We start from the raw sequence: 25,716 nt of genomic DNA, 5'->3' as shown, positions 1-25,716 counted from the left end.
GATGACAAGCGCCAACCCAGCAGACTACCCGCACGAATAGAACGCATTTTCCCTTCTTGTTCAGCGCCCCAGGTAGAGATCAATGAGAGGAGGAACGATTTGTTTGCGCATAACTCTTTTATTTCAACGTATTATTCTTACATAAACTCATCGTAGTATGCTACACTCTCTTTTCCTGACACATGCGCCACTCAAACGTTCCGTAACATAGACAAAGCTCCACAAAATTCGCGTTAACATATAATTTCTCTTCTCAACACCTCCAAGCGCGCTTCAGAGTTGGATAATGTTGCTCGCTGCGCTATTTCCATGCAGCTAAATAATCTACTATATGCGTATATCATAATTAATATTTTTCAAATAATTTAAATACACTTTTTTCGACATTTTTCCAATTTTCCATTCTACCCGGTGTCACGATGACCCAATCAATCGATATTTACTTAGCTCGTTTAAAAAAAATGCAAAACGTACATTCTTATAATTATAGTGTCGTGATATATTTACTTCTCTTTAACAATTTTACAAAAGTGTTATATATCTCTTTGAAATAAATACTCACAGAGAGAAAAGTGCAATATACAAAAGTACAACAAAGTATATTTACAAGTTACTTTTACAAAAGCCGACATGATGTACACCTTATCAGCTGAAAAAGATAGCTTCCATACCTTGGTCAACTAAAAGTTAAATGCACTCAAGTTTGTTTTATTTATACGTCGTACGTATGAAAGTAAGAACCTCGGTGTACCTCCGTTATTCATTGTACAGTGTTCTCGTTCAACATTTGTTCTCCCTCTCTCTCTCTCTCTCTCTCTCTCTCTCTCTCTTTCAAGATTGTTTGTGGTTATCCGTATCCTGCGTGTAGAAAAAATATCGTAAAAATAACATGGTACGGAAAGCGTTGAAATGTTCTTGAAATGACTGCAATCACAGCTGATGGATACAAATCAAACACTGTACATTACTTCAAAACAAGATGTAATAAGCGAGGCGTTCTAAATCAATGCAATGAAATTTTATGTTTTCACAGGACAATTGTTAGGGACCTTATACGCAGCTGATCTAATGGAACTCGGCCCCGGAAGATCCATGCTGCTCTTTATAATTGGCGAATCGTTCAGGGCTGTCCGCTGCATTCGTTTCTCCAGTATTTCCTCGGATTTTTTACCGTTCAGCTCCATCAAGCCCGAATGTATTCTGAAGTGTAATCTCGATTCAAGTGAATAGCCAGTAAAGTTTTTCCTGTGCGGCGAAAAGAAAGTTTCCATAGCATAATTACAACTGAGGTCAGGTCGGGCGTACCGAATTTCACTTTGTATACTTACTTGGCGTCCTCCAAAAGCGATATCGCAACTTGAGTATTTCCTTGATCCCGAGCCAGCATCGCCAGTTCGACGGCAGCAAACGGTAGGAGGTAGGTATCTTCCTGAATTTCCTTGTCCAATTTCAGTACTCTTGTCAGGCAGTCCTGCGCCTGAAGATACAGTTTCATTTGCCGAAGGCAAGCTCCCTTGAGAAGCAATATCAAGGCTTCGTTGTCGGCGTGGAACTGAGTTTTCCTAAATGTTCAAAACGAGCTGTTATCGACGAGGTTTCACAGAAATTCAATCCGTGCTCGCGGAATACACCGAATCGCGACTTACGGACTTGTCCTCAGTGCAGCTTCCTCCTCTTCGATAGTCTTAAAGACAGCCATGAATTTGTCTTGGTGTTTGCCAACAATCTTAAACAAGTTCCAGATGTACATGAGCTCGAACACAGGAAGGACTAGATTCTTCTTTTGCGCGAAGTAGCGCTCGGCCTTTTTTATCACAAATTTTTCCATCGGCAGGGACTTTCCAGCGATGCGCTGCTTGTAAGTAGGGGCTTGAGTCATCAGCTGATCGACCTTCAGTCTCTCCTCGCTTCTCGACGACGGCTTCGTCATGATCATAATAGCAGCCTGCTGGTATAGGTATATCGTGCGCGACCAGTTGGACTCGCTGGACAAGGTCTCGGCATAGCCTAGCGCCGGCTGCCACTCTTCTTTGACGCAATGAGCCCACATGAGCTCCCAGAAGCAGAGGTGGTGGAACTGCGGCCAGACCTGCTGGCTCTTCCACGACTTGGTGTACCACTCGATGCTCTCATCGATATTGCCGCGGGTGAATTCCAGCTTGGCCTTCAAGAAGAGGAACCAGACTCCTTCTGGGTACAAGCTCAATTCCTCGTCCAGGGCCTTCTCGCACCACTCCAAATCGCCGTCGGAGTGGCTCAAAAAGAATGTTATTATCAAGTTGTAGGAGAGCAAGGTCATGGCGCAGAGAACTTGTCGGAGGCCTCTGCGCTCCTCGTAGCCCGCTTGCAGCTGCCCGAGTCCGTATTTCTGCAGCAAAGAGACAATGCCAACATTTTACCACGGCCGAGTTCATTGACCTGTAAGAAAAGCAAAGTAAAGCAAAGTAAAGCAAAGTGACTCTACCATGTCGCCAGAGAATCCAATGAACTCCAACAGCTTGATAACGCGTCCGGGTAGCAGCGAGACCATCTGAAAATGAAAAAAAAAAATTGCGATTCACTTTTGCACGACTACGAGCATCGGCTAATTGCGGTAGAATAAGAGCAATGCACGAACCAAGTTGAAAGTACCGAGACCCATTCGAACGCCGCTTTCAAAGTGTATCCTGTGAGTTTCGCTTTCCCACTTCCTCGTATTCAAAATTGCCAGACATTCTCTGTGAAAAAGAGTACGTCAGACTCGCTGCTTATCTGCGGCTAGATAGTAACTCACTTGTATAATAGGAAACAGGTACGTATTTTCAGTCCAGCCTTGACGAAGCTGACCAGTGTCTCGTCCTCGACGAACGTCAGCATCGCCTTCAGGAGCAAAGACTCGGCGTAGCAAAGTTCTGCGTGTATTTCCACTGGAATCATAAGACTCGATGAGTCCAACTCTATTTTGTTCTTCTGAAGAAATTACTTGGCATAAGGATTATGCGCAAAAAGAAGGAGATAAAACATCCCGAAAACCTGTTTAGCTTATAATGTAGGTATAATGCGCATGCGAAACGTTTCTATACGCGCGCGCTTAACTGGCACACAACGGAGCTGGGAGAGCAATAAGAAGTCTAGGGGTAAAAAAGCATCATCACCAATGGTGTAAGAGTCGTAGTTGGTCTTCTTGACCATTTTGCCGATGTTCTGCATGGTGGTGGTATGGCGACGATGTTTCGAGCAGACGGCCATGCACTGTTTCAGGGCTTCCGAGGCCTTCTCGGTGTGCTTCTGAAATTTTCAAAGAAATGCCATCAGTCGTGGGAAGCTCGCAAGGATTTTTCGCGAAAATCGCAAGACGGACTTACCCGCTCGAACGTGAGCGTGGCCTCGAGAAATGCAAAGACGCTGTTCCCCAAGGAATGATACATGCTACTGTCGGCCCACGGCTCCAGTATCTTCCTCGCTTTCTCAAAGTCATTATTGAAGAAGTAGTGGATGGCTTGCTTCGATTCTAGGATCGAGCTGTCCAAGTCCATCGTGGTTGGTCTGCCAATATTATATTATTACAGCCGGAGATGAGTTTGCGGATCTCATTGTTGAAATTTTTATCGCGAGGAGATAAAATTGCCATACTCGGCGCTCGCGTTCTCGTCGCATTCGCAGAAAATAGTCCGACTATTTGCGCCGATAAGCGCATCGTATTATTTTAAACGCACGCAAACAAGCTGCTGCTGCAACTTGACCACTCGAAACGCGCTAATTAAAATACTCATCGCGAGCGAAGGTCGGCGCTTTTTTTCAAATCAAACGTTTCGTTGTTTCTCGAGCGACAACTAGTTGCGTTCCTGCAATAATGGTCGCGACGTCGACGGGGCGGAGCTGTTGCCTATAGCTACTGACGATCCGTAGCGAGGCAAAACAATGGCACTAGTTTGGACGTCGCGTGTACTTTAGTCGTCGCCAATTGCTGACCGCGTGTACAGTATATAGCGCGTATGTTATTGAAAAGTGACAGCAGTCAGGGCTTTCAATAAGAAACTCTTCCGTATAGGTATAAATTGTTAATCGCACCAAGATACTCACGGCGGAATCTCTTCCTGCGCGTCCTGGAACTGTAAGGGAGAAAAGAAAAAGTGGATTATTCCGGCAAATATAACTAGATTTTGACGGATTGGCAGATTACCTCATCTTCTCCCTCGATGTCGGACATGTCGATTCAGCAAGTGCGCGCGCCTCTGAAACAACCAAGTGCACGCTGTGCTGTGTGTATTGTGCGGAAACAGGTTATTACTCACTATATGAGTATATAGGTTTGGCGCGATCGGGCGACGGTGAAAAGGAGAAAGGCTTTCTCCCGCCGCAGAGGATTTCTAAACTGCGCTCTCCTTCGATTTCAGCTCTCGTTATTCCCGCGCGATCTCGCGCATTTTACTTTTCCCCTCCAAGTAGCGGCCCCGCGACAATTGCATACCGCAGGCGATCCGGCTCGGGGGCTCGAAACTTTCCTATCTCGAAATTTTAATCGGGCGTTGAAAATTGCAGCAGCGGCAGATGCCCGATAAAACCTGAAACGTATAATGTAGAGTAATAGAGAGAGAGAGAGAGAGAGAGAGCGACGGGTTGTTGTCAGAGTCCAAGGCTGCAGACGCGCGCGCGGGCGATAAGAGCAAGCTGACGGACCGCTGCAAATGCCCGCTTGCGCAGCCCGATAAGAGCGTCACGGCTGCGAGTATACCTGCGCGGTCCTCGCCGCGCACTTTCCAACTTCTCACAAAACGTATATGCTCGGCATTTTCACTCGCTGAGCACGCGTACGCTCTAATCTCCCGAGCTGGCTGCTCCGTGCTCGCTCGCGCTCCCGTTCTGCCGACGAGATAAGCCCCGAGCCATCGGAGAGCTCGTACATATATATACATTCCCCCTGACAAGGAGGCTCCCTGCGCGGAAGCCACACGGAATCGGTTTCCACCTCGCTCGGACGCGATTTGTAGGTTTTCGGCCTCGCGGTAGGCTATAGCTTGTTCCGAGCGCGCTTATCGCCGAGCGATCTCTCTCTCTCTCTCTCTGCAATTAATCGCCGCTCTAGATTGCGCTTTTTGCGATTCTCACCGAGCGCGCCTGCCGCCAGCTCGGCACTTTTCAATTTTTTACCGGCGACGATACGTTCCAAGCGGATTATTACGCGCTCGCGCTTTTTGCCCCGATGGAACAAAAAGCTCCTGCATTATTGACAAGACATTACTGATACAAAGCTTCCTTCTTCCCGACTCGTTATACGGAAAGTCCTGTTGATATTCGCGGAAATTCAATTTGCATTCGAGCAAGCGAGCCATTTAAAGAGAGACTTGAAATTTCACCGATACATAATTGAGAGCGGCGGCGAAATGCGCAAGGTAATCGAGTTAGTCGCGCGAGCGCGAGAACGGACCTATAGATACGCAGCGCGAAAGGAAACGCATCGACAACGACAACGTGTGCGCGCGCGCGCCTATAAGTAGACGTATTCAGCGGGAATCGGCGCGGAGAGTAGCTGCCGATGATGCGGCTCCGACTCGCGGGAGGGAGAGCGAGCGGCCGAGCTGGCGGGAGAAAGAGAAAGAGAAAGAGAAAGAGAAAGACAAGTCTATAATGCGAGAATGTGGGTCGTCGGCGTGGAACATCGGACGCCTATGCGTTATATACGTTATGTACATCGCATATCCTCGCGCGCGCGCGCGCGCGCGCCAAACGGAAAAGCCCTCGCAGGCTGCCTCGCCTCTCCTCTCCGCAGCTCTTGTAACTGCGTTATCGACCTCTGCTCGCGCGGCGCCTCTCCCCCGTCGCTGTCGCCCGCGCGCAAAACGTTTATTCGTTTATTTTCGCCCGAGGCTTTTCCCCGCCTTGAACGCTCGTCGGACTGACACTGAACTTGCATCGGGCTCAGCGAAAATGCTTACCAATGGCCCCCTAAAAATAAAGCGAGAATCAGCGAAAGTTTATTTTTAACCGACGCTGGGACTTCGGCGAATGTTGTTGTAAAAGTATGCCGCTCTACGTGTCTGCGCTACGATGCGTATACTACTGTGTCATAGACCAAATAGACAAGTCGACTTACGCAGCAGGGTGTCTTGACGAGATCAGCTGGAGGAGCTGCCGCAGGTGGCCCGAGAATCCCAAGATCCAAACTCTCCGATGAGATGACAGCTCGGCAGCCTAGACTCCGTCGTCTGCTACTAGCGCCAGGTACTGTTATCTCTTAGTGCCGTTGCGAAAAGGACGGAAAAGCTGCATTCCCTCGGGCCGCGCGCGCACTTATTGTACTGATTGCTACAAATGTGTAATACACGCCGCTTCCGTGAATCCGTATATTATATTCCGCGTATACCGCATACGCGCAAACACGCGCCTGCGCGGCCGCGAAAAGTGCCGAAAATGTCCTGCGCCTAACCTCCTGCAGGCCGAACGAGAGAAATCGAAGCGCGGCCGACGAGCTGAGTAGGCAGACTGTTGACTCGACTTCGACTTTTAGCAGAAAGCTCGCGTCTCCGTGCCGACTGCCGCCGCTCCGCGCGGGCACTGCTGTCTGCGTCTCTGCGACTGCGACTGCGACTTCCTCCTATACATCCTACTACTACTTACTCAAATACGCTTATTAGAGCTAGAGGCACTCTCGCGCCGACGACTCGGCAGTCGGCACTGATCAAGCAGCTGCCCCCACCTTATTTCTCTCGCTGATGCGCACGCGCGCACCTCACTCGTCCCGATAATTTTCTATGATAAAAATGACTATCTTTTTTCTTCGAGTGTCTTCAGTTTTGTCGCATTCGAGTCGTACAAGTCGTAAAAAATTGCCGATTATTTACCAAGGTTCAACAAAATCTGTCATGCTTTTTCGTTCCATCGTATTCTCACAATCTACCTACTTCTATTGCACATGACAAGATCCGTCGATATTTTCATGCGACCAATTTCGAAGCTGCATTCTCATCCTAGTTGAACTTTTATTTAAATATTAGCGCTCGCGAGAGAGAAAAAAAGTATATGTATATACACTAACGCCCAAAAATTCACCTTGCGGAGAAATCATCAACTAATTTTCAGGTTCCAGGTTCCAGCTGGTTCCGTTCCGCTGTTTCCGGAGCTATCAACCACGACTATAATATCATTAATATATATATATATATAATATATCAAGTCCGCACGGACTGCAGAGTTCCTCAGTTCCAACTGGCGGCCGCTCCCAGAGATCTGGCGCTTTTGCCGTTTGCTCTTTGCTGCTGAATTTTCCCGCACTTTTCTGCTATTTTGGAAAACGGTCCATATAGGTACATATGTACAGAGCTATATCTTCTTACACCAATAATTTTTATCGCCAAAGAAACATCAGTAGGTAGTGTCGTCCCATAGATGCATATTTCAGCTTATCAAATTCCTCCGCGTAAGTTGTCGATTTTATGTATGCTGATGCACGTTTTTAAGAGTAAAATGTTACAAGCTCAACCATCGTAACTCGACTACCTTATCCGACAATCTATTTTGCTTAGCCACTGTGCCGATCTGCCGACAGTGCCGACAAGTAGCAGCTTTTCTCGCTGGAATTCGTTTGTTCGTCGAAAGAATATATTTTGCGGTAGAGTTGCGTGAAATCCTTTCTCTTTTCCTGCTTTCGTTATCAAATTCTTCTCGCCGCTGCTCTTTCGGCTCTCACGTTCGATCAATGTTGAATCACATTTTCTAACCTTTCCAAGTGCTTTCCAAATCCGACAGTTGAGATGTTGCGATTGGCAAAAGGTGTGCATGAAAAGATGATCTTTTTTTAACCTCACAAGGTAATGTTTTTGTTTGCCCAGATTATTGTACATAGATTTTAGAACAAAAAGACTGAAGTTTCAAGTATGTCTGGGTCCGAGGTGCAAGGATCCTTAAAGGAAGCTTTGTACGAAACATTAAGTGGCATACTTGCTGCAGAAAGAGATGATCGACAGGCTGCCGAGCAACGTCTGACAGCTTTGGAAGTCACAGAAGAGTTTGGTGTTCATCTTACCGAATTTGTAGTAGATCCTAACGGACCGCTTGCCATTCGACAACTGGCTTCTGTTTTACTGAAACAGTATGTGGAAAATCATTGGAGTCCATTGGCTGAAAAATTCAGTCTTCCAGAAATTAAGACCCACATAAAACAAACAATCAAATCTTTATTGCCTCTTGGGCTGCGTGAATCTATAAGCAAGGTAGGTGATCTTTCCGAGCTACAAACTCGAAAAAATCATCAGTCATCCACGAAATATTATTTTCATTCTCCTTTCATCGCATCCTCCAGGTCAGAACTGCTGTGGCTTATGCAATATCAAGAATCGCGCACTGGGAATGGCCAGAAAATTGGCCTGAACTTTTCGACATATTGGTAGGCTACTTATCTGAAGAAAATCAATTTGCTGTCCACGGAGCTATGCGAGTACTGACAGAATTCACCAGAGACTTGACTGACACACATTTACCCAATGTTGGTCCAGTGATCCTGCAGGAGATGTATCGAATTATTCAAAGTGATACTGTGAGTCTATTCAAATTTTACATTTAAATTACCAGCCAATCCTCAACACTTGCTGAGATCAATCCTATTCACATAAATATCCTGTATGTATCTTGGCAGAAATATTCAATTCGAACTCGTGGAAGAGCCATAGAAATTTTCACAACAATAGCAAGTTTGGTTGCTGAAACGGGTGTATACAGTCGAGGATTCATTGAACAGCACTTACAGCCAGTTATACCCATGTTCTGTGCTAAATTTCTTGAATTTTTAGCTGTACCTAATGGACCTACAAGTGATAGTGGCCTTAAAACTGAGATTATCAAGTCAATTAACTGTTTAGTCACAAAACTGTCAAAGTACATGACAACTTTTGTACCACAAATTTTACCTTGCATCTGGACAACTTTGACACAGAGTGCTATAATTTACCAAGAGGAAGTTGTCAATGGAGACGGTGAAGTTAATGATCAAGAAGTTGATTCTGATGGTGAATTTAATGAAACATTTATTGTCATTATTATTATTATTATTGTTTTCATTATATATACAAATGAGAAATCCATGTTATATTATTCCAGGTGAAGTCATTAATTTTAACAATTTAGTTATTGCAATATTCGAGTTTATCGGTACCTTGATTGATCACAAGAAATATTCCAACCTATTGAACAATTTTTTGCCAGATATAATGTATTATACAATACTTTTTATGCAAGTAACAGAAGATCAAATGGATATGTGGACCAATAATCCAAACCAGTTTATTGAAGATGATGATCAATATGCGACCGTATATAACGTTCGAATTTCAGCTCAAGAACTGCTTGGGGTAAAGTAAATTACATGTCAATTGCTAAAAAAAAAAAAAAAAAAGAACCTGCTCAATAGATATTTTATGTTACATTCGCAGACACTTTTATCATACTCCGAGGAAGCTGCCGTGAATGCACTTTGTGGGGCCATAACGCGACATATTGAAGCAGCTAATAATCCACAGTCGCCAAATTGTGTGACCCGAGATGTCGCGACTATTTGGAAGATATACGAGGCTTGCATTGTATCTCTAAACACTGCCAAAGAGTCTATTATCGAGCAACAGCAATCTGGAAAACTTCAATTTGACATTATTAGATTTCTAGATACCATAGTTTTAGCAACACTCAATAATCCGGGTAAAATTTACGTTACCTTTATTGGAATTAAATAAATAATTAAATAGATTAAAGAATGATGATAAATCTTGCGTTATAGGTGCGCATCCGTTGCTTTTGGGTAGATGTTTATGCATAGGTGGACGCTATGCCAAAGAGTTACCTCCTGAAATGAGTGCCAGGTTTTTAGAAGCGACTGTAAATGGCCTGTTGGAAACACAGCCGATTTGCATACGTGTGAGCGCCATAAAAGCAGTTTACTGGTTTTGTGATGCTGCTATCATAGAAAATAGTCCGCTTCTCAGCATATTGCGTCTCCAGTTGCCAGCAATCTTCCAAGGACTGTTTACGTTGTCCAACCAACTTTCGAAAGAAATCTTGATTCTCGTCTTGAATGCTTATTCTGTATTAGTACCGGTAATAACATGTTGCGATTAAATTTAAACGCTTTCAATTGCAAAATACAGATCGACATTTGAATTTTCAGATCGACCCAGCTTTTACAGCTTCCATAGAGAATAAAATTTGCCCGTTTACGATAGCAGCATTTATAAAATTCCACAGTGATCCAGAAATTCTCAATTTGTGTCAAGACATATTTAAAGAACTCAGTGAGATTCTAGACTGCGTCGGTCCATTACAAACACGATTGGTACCCACCTTGATAAGTATGATGAATATAACAGCAATGGACAAATCAAATGATGGTACTTTCTACTTTGTAATAATTTTATCGTTTCAACATTTTTCGGCACTCTTCAAGATGTGTGTTCGCGTTGGTATGTACATCAATGATTATTAATTTCAGAGGGAACTCGTAGTGTAGCTTTGGATGTGCTGGAAGTGTTAGTTCAATATTCTCCACAGCCACTGAGCAATATTCTGATAGACAATGCATTCCCAGTAGCATGCCATTGTATTCTAGACTCAACAGACAATGGAACACTACAGAATGGGGGGGAAGTAATTCGAACATACCTTTCAGTAGCTGCTCACCAGGTTATAGAATACACTGACAGTGAAGGTCGAACTGGTTTACAGTTTATATTACAGATTATTGCTCAACTGCTGAATCCTCAGGTAAGCAGAAAAAGTCTTTTTTATGAATTGTTAACTATTGTTACTAAAGGACGTTGCTACGTTTCTATTTACATGTCAATTACTTTGGGTATAGTCCAGTGAATTCACAGCCGCATTTGTTGGCCGACTAGTCACAACTTTGATCAGAAAAGCAGGAAATTCGTTGGGGGGAAATCTTGACCTTTTGTTAAAAGCGGTTCTTAGCAAAATGCAGCGAACCGAGACCTCGACTGTGATGCAAAGTTTGTTGATGATTTATGCTCATCTCATCAATTCTGAATTTGACGCTGTTTTAAACTTTTTGTCTACTGTTCCTGGTCCAACTGGAGAAAGTGCTCTTGCCTTTGTATTAAGTGAATGGGTAAACAAACAGCAACTATTTTTCGGAAATTACGATCGTAAAGTGTCAACTGTGGCACTTGCTAAAATATTGGAGTATGGTGTCACTCGTGACGATAGTCGATTGAACGAAATTACTGTAGAGGGAGATCAAGTCCCTTCAGGTGTGAACAAATTTTAAAAGAAAATAATACAATTTAATTTTTTTAACTATGACTATATACTTTGATTCTGCGTTTAAAACAGAGAATGAATCAAGTGGTGTAAGAACAAGAGGAAAAAGTCAGTCCAAGCCTATGCAATGGACTACAATTCCAGTTCTCGTCAAGATTTTTAAACTCATTATCTATGAGTTGGGACATTATCTCGAAGCTCATTCTGCTGAACAAGAGAACGAAGTAAGATTTTCGTTTTTTTTTTTTACACATTACATAAGACAGTAAACATATACAGTTCGATCGTTAAGAATGATATTTTTCACTACAGGAAAGCGAAGACGATGACGACGTAGACGAGGATGCAGTAATCGATCCCGGAAACGACATCAATCAATTATGTATGATTTTTTTTTCTTCTTATTCTTAACTTAATTTTATTTTATTTTATTTGTTTTTAATTTCTGCAGTAATGGAGAATTTTGAAGATGAAATTGACGAGGAACAAGATCCAGATATCCGGCAGGACTCGATATACAATTTGAATCTCGGTCAATACTTACGTGATTTCTTGCAGAACTTTTCTACGCATCACGGTTTTCCTATATTTGCTCAACATTTGAATGTAGCTGAAAGGAAAATCTTAAACAGCATAAATATATTTTAAACTGGTAATAGAATATAATTTGCGAAAAAAATGGTTAAAAATCATTTTGCTTTCATTTGATGTTATGCAACTTGTTAACTCGTATATATATATATATTTGTATTAAAATGAAACGAAAATCAATAGTATAAATAACGTATTTTCCGTCTGTAAATATACTTTTTACGTGATCAATATCAATATTTATAACTATCTTTGCAGAGCGTTTTTAATCGAAGACAAAATAAATTCTTTATCGGATATAAAAATTATATTAGTTATTTAATTTTTGTAGCATTTGCATAATCTCGATTTATGTGATTTTTTTAAACACTCTGCAAACATGCACTAAAAATTTACGAGTTGGGGTCTTACTTTGTCCAACCTGCAGGACAGGTACTTGAAACTTAAGCTTTAAGAAGCGTGTATGATATAATGTTAGGCATACATTTTTATATCTAAAAGTTGTAGAATTTTATAACTCTTATATTGTAATTACATAATAAAAATGTATAAAATTTTTTAAGTCGTGTTATGGTTCATTGATTTTAATTTGAACAACTCATAAATAAAAATAATGTATTGTGCGTAATATACTTGTTAAACTGCTTAGCAAACGAGATTTAGTCAGCTACACAAGGACTACATATGATACTCTTTCAGATTATATTTTATTTCTACATTAATCAAATACATCGTTCAGATTATCACCAGAAAATAAACAATGTGCCATAAAAACTCATTTTATATTCTGCGAATCTCAAATATGTTTCCTGCGACAATTTTTAATTTTGTTTCATCTTCGATGACATCAAGTTTTTAAACCCTACTTCAACTCTAATTACGAGAATGCATCCGTCATAATGACTTTTCTTGAGCTTATTATTGGTGTGGACTACACTATCACAGATGTGAGTCAAGGGTACTGACCGCAATGCAAGAATAAATATTGCAAAGATTTATTGTCACTGAATTTGACCCACAGAACATATGGATATTTTTGATGAAATTAGCGTCATTCAATATTAAAATATGCAAACCAGTTAGTTCATTGCGGATAAATGCGGTAAAAATATGTTGAATTTTTTATATAAAATCTATCGTTTTTAATAGTCTACCTCGAACTAGCCATTGATTTACCCTGTTTGCAACGTTTTGATTAAGTATAGCTAAATACTATAGAATGACTTGAGGCAGTTTGATATATCATTATGTGTATATAAAATGGATTTTCTTTTGTACAAATCATGTATAACGAATTTCGCTTTAATATTTGTCTCGACATATCGTGCAACGAAGTAGTCGATAGATATTTGATTTACAATAATAGGTATTTGTTAGATGAAAAAACAAGAAATATATGAGAAAAACGATTTTCGTCTATTTAAACAGATCGCAGCTAGGCATATAGGTTAAAACGATTCAATGAGAGATGAACAAAGAGCATTTTTATCGAACCAGCCTTCTGCTCCTTATATCAATTGCATACTAAAAATACATTTTTCGATTGTGCCGTTGCACACCTTTTTGGCTTCAACATCTTTTTGTTCTAGTTTGATTCGCAACTTGTCGAGTTGGCATATCTTGAGTGAATGCATCGTTATCGTTATGGTACATATCTACAAAGTTAAATTGAATGCTATACGGTGGTGGCGTGCGAACGATTATTATACGCGCGTATTATGCGGTGTCGGTGGCACTTAAGATTTGTAAAGACGTAATAATAGAGTAGATTGTATTCGTCAAAGATATTTACAGTGTAATGTACAATTAAAGGAACGGCCGCGCGAGAAGTGTTTTCTGCGAGGGAAGTTGATGGAAAATGTGTACAATAGAAAGATAAAAAATCCGTCGTCTTATGGTACAAGTTTACACGTGAGATCCTGGGAGCGGGAATCAGTAGGAGTGGGATCAAACCGTGGTTACCGAGAGCAGGCCCATGAGCTTGCCAGCGGAGTTTTGCGTGGCCGAGCCTACCCTGTTGCCGTGCACGAGTATCTCCTGGACCGTGGCGAAGTCGTCCGCGGGCGGCTTTTTCCTCGCCGCCTTTTTCTGGGCCTGCTCGACGAGGCTGTTTGGCGAGTTCTTGAGCGTTTTGCTATCTTCCGAGTAATCGTAGATGAGCTGCTCGCTCGACTGCTGCTGCTGCTGCTGCTGCTGCTGTAGGAGCTCTTGCTGCCGCTGCTTGCGCTCCTTGGCTCGCTCCAGCTGCCTCTTGCGCTCCTCCTTGCTCCAGTAGCGTCCGACCTGTTGGCCGCGAAAAGGGCAGGAGAATAAAGTGAGAAATGCAAGGATCGTTCGCGGGCACGTACCTTGATCTCCGACACGGCGTCGTCCTCGGTGGTATGGCCCTGGCGCTCCTCGTTTATCCTGAGAGCGCGGTTCCTCAGGATGCGGTTGCGCACCGGCCGCCTGGTGATGTACCTCGAGCCGTCGGGTCGGCGTTTGACCTTCCACTCCATCTGCACGGGCTCCTGCAGCAGCAGCTGCCGTTGCTGCTGCTGCTGCGGCCGCTGCTGCTGCTGCTGCTGCTGCTGCTGCTGAGGGCTGCTGGCGAACGGAGCCGTGGGCCCGCTGACCTGGTGGCTGGCGACGAACCGGTACTGGGCGAGGCTGGGCGCCTGGAAGGCGGCGGTCTGGGCGCGCGAGCGTCGCGCGTACCACGCGTCCCGGACGACGCCGGACTTGCGCCTGCTGCTGAGGGCCTGCTTGAAGAGCTGCTGCTGCAGCCGCATGGTCTGCTGCAGGTTCGCCGCGTTCGTGTACATCGTCTCGGCGGCCGGGACCGGGGGGCCGCGTCGCGCGACCTGCTGGAGCTTGCCGCCGGCGCACTTGGCGGGAGGCGGCGCGAGGGGCACGGGGCAGCTGCAGGCCGCGCTGGCCGTGGGCGGGCAGAGGACCAGCGTGCTCCGGTGGTGCTCCGAGGGCTGCTGCAGCTCGAGCGTGAGCGTGTTGCTGTTGCAGGACTCGCCGGTGTTGTAGGCGCTCGAGCTGTCCTTCTCCTCGCCGGAGCTGTTGCTCTTGGAGGAGCAGTGCCAGCTGGGCTTGGGCTGGCCGGGCTGCTGCCTGGCCGCGGGGCAGCTCTGCTGGTTGTTGCCGGGCTCGTAGGGCCAGTGCCGGTGCTCGTAGGGCGACGAGTAGATGGGCTCGCTGTCGGACTCGGGAATCGTCTCGTAGATGTGCTCGGTGTCGCTCCACACGTGGCTCGAGTAGGCCTCGGCCAGCTTGACGGCCGACTTGTGCTGCTGCTGCGGACTCGGCGTCGCGCCGAGCTTGATGTTGTCGACCCTCCTGGCGCACTCTTTGAGCGCCTCCTGCATCCACTTTTTCCGCTGCTGCTCGGCGATGTCGGGCCCGCAGCCGCTGGACTTTTGCGAGGAGCAGGTCGACGAGGGCTCGGAGAAGGCGAGCTGCACGTGGGAGGGGACGGGGGGCGGCGCTTCGCTCGTCGGCTCCGAGTCCTTGGCGGCCTCGTCGCCGTCCTGCTGCTGCTGCTGCTGCTGCCGGATCAGCTGCTCGATCATGCTGTTCTGGTAGGCCGGGTAGGCGCGGCTCTCGTCCTCGTCGTCGTCCTGCAACGCGAGCAGCTCGTGAGCGGAAGCGCGGAGGGGGGGAAGCACGAGTTGCGACATATACGAACCGTGTAGAGGCAGCGGCTAACCAGGATGGTCACGTCGCTCTCGGTCTCGGCAAAGAGGCTTTCCGTCTGCTCCTTGCTGGCGACGTCCTTCCCATTGACCTGCAACACGCGCGCGGATCGTACTATTCGTGAAAGCTCGCAAAGAGCCAGGCCCGCCCGTCAAAGCACTGACTCGGAGTCGGCTAGTGTTTGCACTTATTTCGATTTACCCGCAAAATCTGGTCGCCCTCGCGCAGCCGGCCGTCCCTCGCCGCGAGGCTCTCGGGAACTATCTCCGAGATGTAGACCTCGGTGTCGGCGTCCTCGCTGCCCGAGCCGGCCGAGCTGTAGCAGACGGTCAGGCCCAGCTTCTCGGCGCTGCCGCTCCTCCGCAGCGTCACCTCCTGCAACAGGTTCAGGCTTGATAGAGATCGCGCTCGCCGCGCTCGCCGCGCTTTCGCTCTTCCTTTTCCAGGGCGGTGCCGTACCTCAAAGTCGATCTCGGGGCCGAGCATGTCGTCGAAGCTGTCGTTGCAGGTCTGCTCGTCGGCGTGCAGCCTCACCGGCAGCAAGTCCTCCTCGTCGACGAGGCCGGCCCACTCGGTCTGCACGCCCGTCGAGACGAGCAGCGTGAAGGTCTTCTCCTCGGCCCCGTCCCCTCGGCTGGGCTCCTCCGACTCGTCGGGCCCGCGGCGCGGCTCCTCGGCGGCGGCAGCGGTGGCGGCGGCGGCGGCGGGGTAGCGGCGCAGCACCTCCACCAGGATGGGCTCCTGCGCCGACTGGAAGCAGCGCACGGCCTCCTCGTGGCTCGAGTTCGACACGTCCTGGCCGTTCACCTGCAAGCGCCACAAGCGTACATCAGCGGAGCGCGCGGCTGCAGTCTAAACGTTTACGCGGCGGGAGCTGGGACGAAAATAGCCGCGCCCGCGGCTTATTATTCAATCGACGAGATCAAACGGGCCGGGAATTGACTGCTGCTCGGCACTGCAGTCTGGCCGTGTTAATCGAATAGTTAATCAGCCGAGGCGTATGCTCAAGTAATCTCGAAAATAATCGCACGGCCGGCGGAGGCGTGAAGGGATTAGGACATTCAAACGAGAGCGAGCTCCCTCGAGGCTTCCATTAAGGGAATTAGCCGCGATAACCTCGGCGAATCCTGCAGCTGATCGAATGTGTACTCGCCGTGCACACATCGCCGGCTCTCATCGACTGCGCGCGCCGAGGGCCGGGAGAAAGTTTACTTTAAACTTAAAATAGAGAGAAAGAGAGAGAGAGCGCACAATGCGCTATCTTTAATACGGGCATGTGCAGCAGCAGCTAAAATAGGAGCCCCCGCATGCAGAGAGAGAGAGAGAGAGAGAGCGCGACTCGCGCGGAGCTGAAATCGCTGCGGCTTTGAAAATGCGCCGTGTGCCGAGTACGTTTGATGTGCACGGCGGGGGGGGGGGCGGGCAGATAAGCGCCCGCCTCGACACCTCGCGCGCGTATGCACCGCGTGTATCTATCTGCGGCGGCGAAAACTTTCCACTGCGGAGACGCGGCTTGTTCCTGAAAACATTTATGAGTCAGGGTCGCGCGCGCGTGGCTGCCGTCGCGAGTTATCGACTCAAGAGCGAGAAAGAGGGCGGGGGGGGGGGAGGGAGCGGGACGACTCGGACTCGGCGCGCTGCAAGATGAAGAAGAGAAAAAGGAGAGAGCGCGGAGCCAGCGTTTTTCCCGCCGCCGCCGGCAGCAGCAGCAGAGAAGCAGACAAAGAGAGAGAGAGAGAGGGAGCACGCGCGCGGCGTCCCCTCCCGCCCTGCAGCAGTCCCTACGCCAAACGTGCCTCGAATTCCAATAAAACACAGAAAAGCTGCATTAACGCGCGCGAGTACTTTTGCGCAGCGGCCATCTTCGAAACGGGCCGCAGTCGTCGCGGGCGATATTTATGGGCGGGCATGCGTGCGCCCGGTGCGGATGCGCTATCACGTTCCGCGCGGCACTGTCGGCGCGATACCGCACAACGGAAATGGAGGCTATTAGGTCTGTCGCCGACTCGGCTGCGTGTCAGCGGCATCTCTCCCCGAGTGCATCCCTCGAGCTATAGGAACTTATCGATTCGGCCGCGCGGCGAGGAAGCAGGAGCCGCCGCCGCCGCCGCCGCCGCCGGAGAGTCTGGCGAAATTGCTAACTCGCTTTCGAATAAAATAGCTTCGTTTACGGGCAAACAAAGCCGAGCCTCGAGTCTGCAAATTCAAAAGCTTAATTGCCCGCCCGGCCTCTCCAGTCGACTCTTTCGCCTCTCGTCCTCCCGCTGAAATTCGTTAAAGCAGCTACTCGTGACCGGCCGCAGCGTGCCCGATTCCGCGGATGATCCTCGAAGGCGCAGCGCAGCCGCTCGCCTGCCTCTCCGCGGCATGGAATCGACTAATTTTTTAATCGATACGCCTGCCGCCAGCAGAGCCGAGAGTCAAGGGTTCGGGAGGCAATTAAAGACAAAAGCCGCGCAACAAAGATCTCGCCCCCCCCCGTGCGCATTGTTTGAAAATTTCAGGGCCTTTCGCTGTAATGGACCGAGCGTGAAATCGGCGCCGTTAGTTGTCGAGCCGTTTGAAGCGCGCTCTGAAAGCTCGGCTGCTGCAGCTCTCTTCTGTAAGCGCGCGCGCGCGCGAGCGCGTTTTAGTCGGCGCTCGACCCATTTCTCGCGGCCGTCGAGCGAGGAGCATAGGTGCGATCGCCGCTCGCTGTCTCTCCCCGCCGGGTACACAAAGACGCCGGGCGAGTCTAGGAGGCGCGCGTGTATCGACCCGAGCCGCCGAGAGAGCATTTATATCGGCTGCTGTGTGCTCGGCTGTGCAGTGCTGGTCTGCCAAGGGGGGACGCGACGCACAGCAGGCTTCATTAGGGCGACCGAGAGAGAGAGAGAGAGAGAGAGAGAGAGTCGATGATTGCGCGCGTTATACCCTCGATCGTCTGCAGCGCGGGAAGGCACGGCTTTTAAGCCTCTTTGTCGCGCTCTCGGGGCGCGAATGAGCCGAAATCGGAGCAATGTCAATACACAGTCGAAATTGACGAACATTGAGTTTCGCGTAATCGGATGAAGCAGAGCGGCCTGATTAATCAGCGAGCAGCCGCGAGGAATTCGGGGGATCGTTGTGTTCCCCGCCGCGAGCGGCTGCTGCGTGCCCTGCATAACGGCCGCACTGTCATCGACATTGTTGTGCGCTGCCCAGACGGATAGACGCCCGCCTGACGTGGCTCGCTCCGACTGCGGTTGGCCCGATGCGCCGCCGCCGGTTTCCATTTGGCCCCCCCCCACCCACCACCCCCCGCAGACGAGCAGACACGCGCGCGACACACGCGACTCTTTGTGAAAGGTGAAAGGCGCTTTTAAGCGCATCAGCGACATTATCGGCTCTATTAGGCGGGCCGCGGCATGATGGAGCTTTCTGTACTGCAGTAGTTGGGCGTAAAAGACAGCTGATTGCAAACGCACGTGGCCGCGAGCGCCGGCGAGTAGGAAAGTTTCGACGGGCGCGCATTAATGAGTTTGTCAAGTATTAATCGGCGCCATTGTCGGGGCTATTTTTCCAGCTCTGTTTGCCGGCAATTAGCGCGCGCGCGAGCACAGGCAACGCAACCTCCGGCTCCCGTTTCTATGCAATCGAGGCGCTGGGGAGTGGCGTGCGTAGATAGGAGTAAACGTCGGCGCTCTACAATTAGGCGACACTCAAGACTCACTCTCTCTCTCTCTCTCTCTCTCTAATAACGTTCGGCAAGTGCCAATTAAAAGTTGGCTCATTCGCCGCGCGCGAGAGAGACGCTCCCTTTCCATCCCGCGCGATCCGAAAGAATTCGGCTGCATATCGATCCCGGCTCCGCTCGCTCCAGCGATTATCAAATGCCGCCGAGTTTTCTCTCCGCACGTCGGATGTCGATATGCGCGGAGAGGTGTCGAGGCCCAGGTCCAGGAATCAGCTTTTCCGAGCCACTGGCTCGCGCGACGCGCCCTCGTGCGTATCGAAATGCCGCAATCGGGTTTCGCGCGGCAGATCGAAAAATCATCTCCGCGAAACTCCATCGCCGCGGATGAATGAGGCGCTCTGTGCGCGGCCTGTGTGCCTGCCGGCCGGGAACAAAGCCGGAGCTGTAAAATGTAATCGCGCGCCCTCGATGGCAATTGTCGTCTCATTAAGCAGCGGCGCGCGGATACGAATTAAAATCGAGCGCGAATCAATCGCGGCTTTCATCGTCCGTTGCTTTTTACCATCTCATACACATACATGTGCCGGCCGTCGCGGCTTCTACCCAGCGCGTCACCTGCCCGGCGACTTTTAAAGAGGATCGACTCGCTAGCAAAAAGGGAGGAGCGCGCTTCTTTGTCAATTTCAGGAGCGGCCAAGTGGAAGGCTCCTGGACGCAATTTCGAGATTATGGCTGTCGCTCTCGTGGGAGAGGCCTTTTCCTCCTGGCTGGATAACGCCGCGAAAAAAATGCACGCGGAGAGCTGAGCCGAGAGGGAGGGGGAGGCGGCTCGGCGGAAAAAGAGCAAATCGATGCGCGGCCGCGTTTTTCTGCGCGCCTGTGTCAGCGAACTTTCCGTCATCGAGAGCGGCTTTCAGTACCCCTAATCGCCGTTACCATTGCCCTCGTCGTATAATTTCGCCCGTTCGCCGATCGCTTCCGGATATATTGGCGCCCTCGGCTGATCGTCCGGCGGGACGGAAAAGAAAGCAGCGCTCGGGTGCCGTGACTCGCGCCGCTGAACGAGATCAACGGGGACAAGATGCCTGCGCCGACGAGGCTCACCCGCGAGACGTCGTTCAGTCGATGCCTCTCATAATCGGCTGTGTTTCTCGGCTTTTTCCCCCGCTGCGAGAGCGAGCGCGGATTGCATTATGTCGCGGGCGGCGCGACGCGAGGCCTACAATGAGCCGCAGGCAGGCAGACTTTAGTTCGCGCGGGCGCTTTTGTCAGCGCGAACGAGTCGTCGCCCCGACCAGGCTCGGGTAATTGCGTTATGAGGCGCGAAAACTCGAAACGCAGCGGCTGCAGCGCTGCGCCGGAAAAGATGAAATTCGATCTAGCCGCCATAATCGGATCGGGGTGAAAGGAGCTCGGAAAGGAGCTTATATCGGCGCGCTCGGCGGCGGCGGCGGCTTGATTAAAGTTAAAGTCAAAAGAGGCGCGAGGCAAGGAGGGTTTCGGCAGCGCGGAGGAATAATAGTCGCGGCGGGGGCCGCCCGCGCGCAATTTGCATAAAGTGTCGAATTCGGCGCGAAGGCGGAAGCCTTGCGTTTCGTCCGCGTCATTATTTCCCGCGCGCCAGGCCGGGGCGCGATCCAAGTCGAAAGCAGCCAGAAAGAATATAAATACAATAGTTTTTGAGACAAAAGGAGCCCGCTCCGCTATATGGGGCTGCCAGTGGCGCTCTCGAGCAGGGAGCAGGGAAATATCGCGCAGGAGCTGCTTCGCTTCTTTCTCCTCCCCTGCCCTTGGGGCTCCGCGGAAAATCCGCGCGACAGCTCCTGTCCTGCCGGCGAACGGATAGCGCCAAGTGCCCTCCGCAAGGGCGAACAAAAAATCAGAGAAATAACGAGGCAGCCGCGTTGAATAACGCCGCTCGCGCAGACGCCGGTATATTGAATAATAGCCCGACTGCTCGGCCATCGACGAAGCTCGTTGTTGCGCGCGACGAGCTGGCGAAACATTGAAAGCAGTCCGACGACAGATCCGCTTAAACAACTCATTGTCCGCTCTCCTTAATTATCTCGTTTGGCCCCGCGCGGCGCATCTCGTAGCGCATCTCGCGGCCTTTCAATTCCTTTCTTCAATTTCCTCCCGCAATTATGCGCGCCGCGTGTTCGTTTCTTTCTCTCGCGTGCGATGCGCCGCGAGCGAGATCGCGCTCGCGCATTGAATGGCATTTCGGAAAAAGGCGCGGCCCCCCCGCGCGTCAAAGCGCGCAGCCAGATGAATAGTGGCGCAAAGGAGAAGGAGAAGGCGGAGAGGCGTAAAAAATATCAAGGCGAAATTTTTGCTTAGCCGGATGTGAATGGGACAGCCCGTGTGTATTTATAGCCTCGGCGGCGGCGGTTTCCGAAAGCAGAGCCCGCGCTTCGGCATAAAGTTTCTTTTGCTCGAGAGGGAGCTCAAAGGTGAAGCTTATTAAGCCATGCTCACGCACCTCGAGCTCGCAAACATGTTATAAGCAATGAGCAAAACAGCTCGGCCTCGCCAAGCGTAAGATGAAGGGAAAAGAGAAGAAGATTTCTTGCCAACAGGCTTGTTAGCTCCGCGCAAATGCCCCCGCTTTGCACTAGCTTGCGCCCCCCCTGCATTTCCGAGATTCCGAGGTTCCGCGAGTTGCTGGATTCTCGAATGGCGATCGAGCAGAGACAAAATAACAATTATTAAGCTCGTAAATTCCCTCTCTCGCTCTCTCGGCCGCGCCCAGCGCCCGGCACATCTTTTCTCGGAACGGCCGCAGTTCCTCGAACGCCGAGACGGAAAAATTTCAATCGCCCGAACAATTGGCGCAGCCGCCAGCCGTTCGCGTAAGGGAGCGTGAAAATAATGGTTTTTCGTGCTCGCGGCGCGAGGGAGACGCCTGCAACGCGTTTCGCGACAACTCGGCAGAGCTGTGTAAGCAGCGAGTACACACGCGCGCGCGCGACGCCGTCGCTCGCTGCACGCTTAGGTGCGCTCGAAAAGGGGGTGGGGGCTGCTGCTGCCGTCGCAGCCGCCGCCGCCGCCGCCGCCGCCGCTGATACGCACTCTCCGTTGCTGTGCATACATAGCTATGCGCGCGCGAAAGCCTCTCTCTCTCTCTCTGCTCCCTCACACACGCGCGCGTAAACTACTCCCATCAGGCCGAGTGTGCGTCCCGACGCCGAGGCTGCAGCTGCTGCGCTGTCCTCGCGTTTGCACCTCCGATTTACTATGTACCCAACTAGGTTAGTATCACCGATCGACGCGGGCTGATTTTCATCAGCGGTAGCGCCGTAAGCTCGCTCTCTCACGGGCACACCGCAGCCCTCTCCTCTCCTCCCTACATTTCGCGGAATGAACATTTCAGAGACATAGTAGAGCGTGCCGCGATGGCAGAGGCAGCGCGAGAGTGTGGCTCCTCGAATTGTTCACGCTCCACATCTGCGCTGCTACTATGTCACACGGAAAGCCTCCGTCCTTCGAGTTGCGCTCGGAGCGGAGAGAAGCAATATGCAAAAGCTGCTCTAAAAGAAATGCGAAATATAAGGCGAAATACCTTTCTCCGGCTAGAACTAGAATCAGCTGCAGCTCCGCCTCGATGAATAATTCAGGCCTCCGCTTATTGCTCCGATCGTTAGTTTGTATCGCTGTCGGATAAATCGAATGCGCTCCTCGATGCGAGTGACCCTCGCCGAGGGCGCGGCAATCAACACATCACTCGAGCCTCTCTGCAGCCAGCCCCGAGTGCCCTTGTTCGAGACAAACTTTCAGCGGGGATCGCCACGAGTGCCGCGCGCGATCGTACAATCTATTCCCATCAGTGCAGTTGTCGTTTGTATCGCGGGATCGCGCGGAGACAGCTCAATCCTATCCGAGAGCTACGTAAATTCGCAATTACAATAATGCAAAGTAAATCTTGGTAAATTAATAGCGGTTCAATTCGCTTGGGAGGCATACCGCGAGCGCTGGGCCCCCCCCCGGGATCATTGTGCAGGTCGATGCACGCGGCTGCGGCTCGCTCGAATTCCCTCGCGCCGCCCAGTTATTTTCCTCCTATTCACTCGAATCGCGAGTAAACATTGATTGTATAAGAAACTCCCTCGGCCGTCTCGACGATTCGCACTCTTACTTGCCAGTCTGCATAACGACAACGCAAGCGCAAAAGACACACGGGGCTTTCAATATTTGTCGAGCTAGATCGGCGCCGCTGTGTAACTCTCTCTGTGTATGTGTGTGTGTGTGTGTGCCAGAGTCAAATCCAAAGCCCGAGAGCGAAAGAAAGTGCGAGCGGGAGAAAAGCAAGCGCAAATACGAGCTTCGCCGCACACAATATTATCGCGCCGCGGAAATCTAAGCTCCTCGCTGTCGTTAAGAGAGCTGTCTTTTCTCTTTGCTCCCTCTCGCTCTCTTCAGCTGCACATAGGCGCGGGCCACCTACTTTTTTCTCACTCGCATTCAGGCGCCGAGATTAGCCGCGCTCAGCTTTTTTGGCAAGCTTGCAACATTCTCGAGCAAGTATTTCAATCAAGCTGAAACGACTGGGAAAACTGTTTCTCCTCGCACTCCGACGCGTGCACGCAGCGCCTTTCACGTGTGCAGATGGAAGGCGTTAATCCCGCGAGTGCACGTCCTGCCCGCTGTCGCGAACGTCCGCCGCGTCGTTTTTGTCGGCTTTTTCCAGCGAGAATCTCGTGCACGCGGCAGCATTCAGCACCGACTTATTCGCGACCCTTAATTGCGCCCCGATCAACTGAATGCGTAAGAGCATTCGCCAACCTCATCTCGGATTCCCCGTATTCAGCGGCGCTGACGCAGCTTGCAGCAACGTTGTCGCGGGGCTACTCGCGGGCACACAGGTGGTTAGAGAGAGAGCGAGAGAGAGAGAGAGAGAGCCGCTAACGACGGGCCTATGGCCAAAAGAAACTGTCTTGGTCAAGACGGGAATAATCGTGCGGCGAATGACGGAGAGAGCGACTACTTGCGAGCGACGAGAGAGTGAAAGCACGCGGCAGAGAGCTATAAGGCATTAGCTTGCGCGTGTACTTACACGAGGCCGAAAGAGACAAAAACTGCATGAGGAGGAAGGAAAGAGAGCGCGAGAGCGCGAGAGCCCGAGGAAGAAGGAGGAGAGAGAAAAGAGAGAGACGCAAGAAACCTTTACACTCTCTTTTCATGCGCAACCATGGCTGCTGCGATGCTAGTATAGAGTAGAGGCCAAAAGACCAACCAGTGCAAACTATATGCCATTCATTCTGCGCAGCTCTGCTTACCCGCCTGTATCGTCAAACGTTTCCTCCTTTATTCTACTCGCTATACCTACTCGTAGTAATTTCTCCCCGCGACAACTTCCGATTTCTCCTCGCCCTGGCTCACGGCTCTCTCCGCATACCCTCAATTTCCGCGCTGATAATACATGCGCATAACGAGCCTCGTTTATTCGACTAGAAAATCTACTCGGCAATTTTGCCACTTCATCTTGATCGTCGATGAAAGCCATCGATGCTTCATCGCTATCGACGAGAGAGCCTGATTCTACACGGTTCTGCAGCGTCTTTGTGCGATGGCCAAGTGCTTATTCAATTAGCGTCAATAGTATAATAGCCGAACCCCCCCCCCCCCCCACCCGTCGAATACCGGATTCTGTACTGCCGTCGAAGCTATTGAAAAGGTCATTGATACCGAGTATTTTTCGAATCGCCAATCCAGCCAATCCTGATCCAGCCGTCGATCGGCGCGGAAACTCGAATAAAAAAAGTCTAGCTGATTGTGTACTGCAACTGCCGGCGACTCTCTCACTCTCCCCTATTTATCGGCGAGGCTGTATGCGAGTGTGTGAATTTAATGAGCGGCTATCGAACGACGATTTACTGCTTTGTTTTCGATCGAGCTGCACGTCGTTTAAAAATTGCAGACCGACGGGACAAAAGAAAGTTGTTGATTTTACCTTGAGTATGACAAAGTCCATGGCCTCTCTGTCAGTTCAGTCTCTATGGCCGGCTGCTGAATGTATGCGAGCCGTTGTCGGTCGTTGCAGTGTGTCACTGAACTTGGCCAAACGCAACACGGAGTGCAGCGCGCAGTCTGGTCACATGTTTGAGCTTCTTGAAAAATCACGCCTATGCAATTGAAGCGCGCGCGGGATAGTTTTACCTCTAATGCGAGTCGGGCGAAGCAAGTGCCGCCGACGAGTAGACGTTGGGCATTTTAGCGCTCCAGCCACGAGCCTCGAACTTGCAAGTACTCTCGCGGAAGCGGAAACTGAGCGGGTGCAAAAAGTAAAAGCAGACCGATAGCCGGACACGAGCTGCGACGGATGCGCCGCTGAGTTGACGCGCGCTCGACGGCTCGGCGTCGACTGATGAAAGGAAACGCGAGCCTCGGTAACGCGGCGCGCGAGTCAGCTCCTGCAGCTCTCGTACCAAGATTACGAACCCACGAGTGGAGCCATCTATCTCTACCTTTGCGCCGCTCCATCAGGCTCCATCGGATATTCAGAATATTCGGATTTCACTATTTCAGACAAGTATAATATATTATATATT

The 25,716-nt window shown here is 49.8% G+C and overlaps 3 protein-coding genes across 16 annotated transcripts; 1 reads left to right on the top strand and 2 right to left on the bottom strand.

The window, feature by feature from the left end:
* Positions 1-98: 98 nt before the first annotated feature.
* On the bottom strand, positions 99-7,004 carry Ttc39b (tetratricopeptide repeat domain 39B). Of its 10 annotated transcripts, none has more exons than XM_032597002.1 (13): positions 6,074-7,004; positions 5,916-5,925; positions 4,275-4,544; positions 4,163-4,214; positions 4,063-4,091; positions 3,345-3,525; positions 3,135-3,267; positions 2,774-2,906; positions 2,618-2,717; positions 2,465-2,530; positions 1,647-2,368; positions 1,329-1,562; positions 476-1,245 (listed from the first exon to the last, which is right to left on the bottom strand). In XM_032597002.1, exons 4-13 carry the CDS (start codon positions 4,187-4,189, stop codon positions 1,020-1,022), a joined length of 1,851 nt encoding a protein of 616 aa, XP_032452893.1. In that variant the 5' UTR covers positions 4,190-4,214; positions 4,275-4,544; positions 5,916-5,925; positions 6,074-7,004; the 3' UTR covers positions 476-1,019.
* Positions 7,005-7,172: 168 nt separating this feature from the next.
* On the top strand, positions 7,173-12,391 carry LOC100118573 (importin-9). 5 transcript variants are annotated; one of them, XM_031922237.2, is made up of 13 exons: positions 7,173-7,283; positions 7,809-8,189; positions 8,279-8,512; positions 8,612-8,981; positions 9,073-9,323; positions 9,405-9,666; positions 9,746-10,062; positions 10,133-10,352; positions 10,454-10,725; positions 10,820-11,228; positions 11,311-11,462; positions 11,551-11,620; positions 11,690-12,391. In XM_031922237.2, the coding sequence occupies exons 2-13, from the start codon at positions 7,854-7,856 to the stop codon at positions 11,884-11,886; spliced, it is 3,090 nt and encodes a 1,029-aa protein (XP_031778097.1). In that variant the 5' UTR covers positions 7,173-7,283; positions 7,809-7,853; the 3' UTR covers positions 11,887-12,391. The 5 variants fall into 5 exon arrangements, with proteins under 5 accessions (XP_031778097.1, XP_031778096.1, XP_032451762.1 ...); XM_031922236.2 differs by having other exon boundaries at positions 7,183-7,396; XM_032595871.1 differs by lacking the exon at positions 7,173-7,283 and adding an exon at positions 7,421-7,588.
* Positions 12,392-12,517: 126 nt separating this feature from the next.
* Positions 12,518-25,697, bottom strand: LOC100118541 (E3 ubiquitin-protein ligase PDZRN3). Its single transcript, XM_001602431.5, has 6 exons — positions 25,119-25,697; positions 15,973-16,320; positions 15,715-15,888; positions 15,506-15,604; positions 14,178-15,437; positions 12,518-14,112 (listed from the first exon to the last, which is right to left on the bottom strand). Exons 1-6 carry the CDS (start codon positions 25,137-25,139, stop codon positions 13,777-13,779), a joined length of 2,238 nt encoding a protein of 745 aa, XP_001602481.3. The 5' UTR covers positions 25,140-25,697; the 3' UTR covers positions 12,518-13,776.
* Positions 25,698-25,716: the final 19 nt, after the last annotated feature.

Source organism: Nasonia vitripennis, chromosome 1 (genome assembly GCF_009193385.2).
Source record: "Nasonia vitripennis strain AsymCx chromosome 1, Nvit_psr_1.1, whole genome shotgun sequence".
Classification (NCBI taxonomy): Eukaryota; Metazoa; Arthropoda; class Insecta; order Hymenoptera; family Pteromalidae; genus Nasonia; species Nasonia vitripennis.
This window is presented reverse-complemented; position numbering and strand designations above follow the sequence as displayed.

Bases quoted from the DNA above. Each gene is read 5' to 3' on its own strand.
- Ttc39b (XM_032597002.1), bottom strand. From the start codon at position 4,189: ATGTCCGACATCGAGGGAGAAGATGAG. The intron at 2,907-3,134 runs GTGATGATGCTT...TTATGATTCCAG, and splicing joins CTACGACTCTTACACCATTG to TGGAAATACACGCAGAACTT. The intron at 2,369-2,464 runs GTAGAGTCACTT...TCTTTGCTGCAG, and splicing joins TTGGATTCTCTGGCGACATG to AAATACGGACTCGGGCAGCT.
- LOC100118573 (XM_031922237.2), top strand. From the start codon at position 7,854: ATGTCTGGGTCCGAGGTGCAAGGATCCTTAAAGGAAGCTTTGTACGAA. The intron at 8,190-8,278 runs GTAGGTGATCTT...CGCATCCTCCAG, and splicing joins TGCGTGAATCTATAAGCAAG to GTCAGAACTGCTGTGGCTTA. The intron at 10,353-10,453 runs GTACTTTCTACT...TATTAATTTCAG, and splicing joins AATGGACAAATCAAATGATG to AGGGAACTCGTAGTGTAGCT.
- LOC100118541 (XM_001602431.5), bottom strand. From the start codon at position 25,139: ATGGACTTTGTCATACTCAAG. The intron at 16,321-25,118 runs GTAAAATCAACA...TGGCGCTTGCAG, and splicing joins TGGACTTTGTCATACTCAAG to GTGAACGGCCAGGACGTGTC. The intron at 15,438-15,505 runs GTTCGTATATGT...CTCGCGTTGCAG, and splicing joins TTAGCCGCTGCCTCTACACG to GACGACGACGAGGACGAGAG.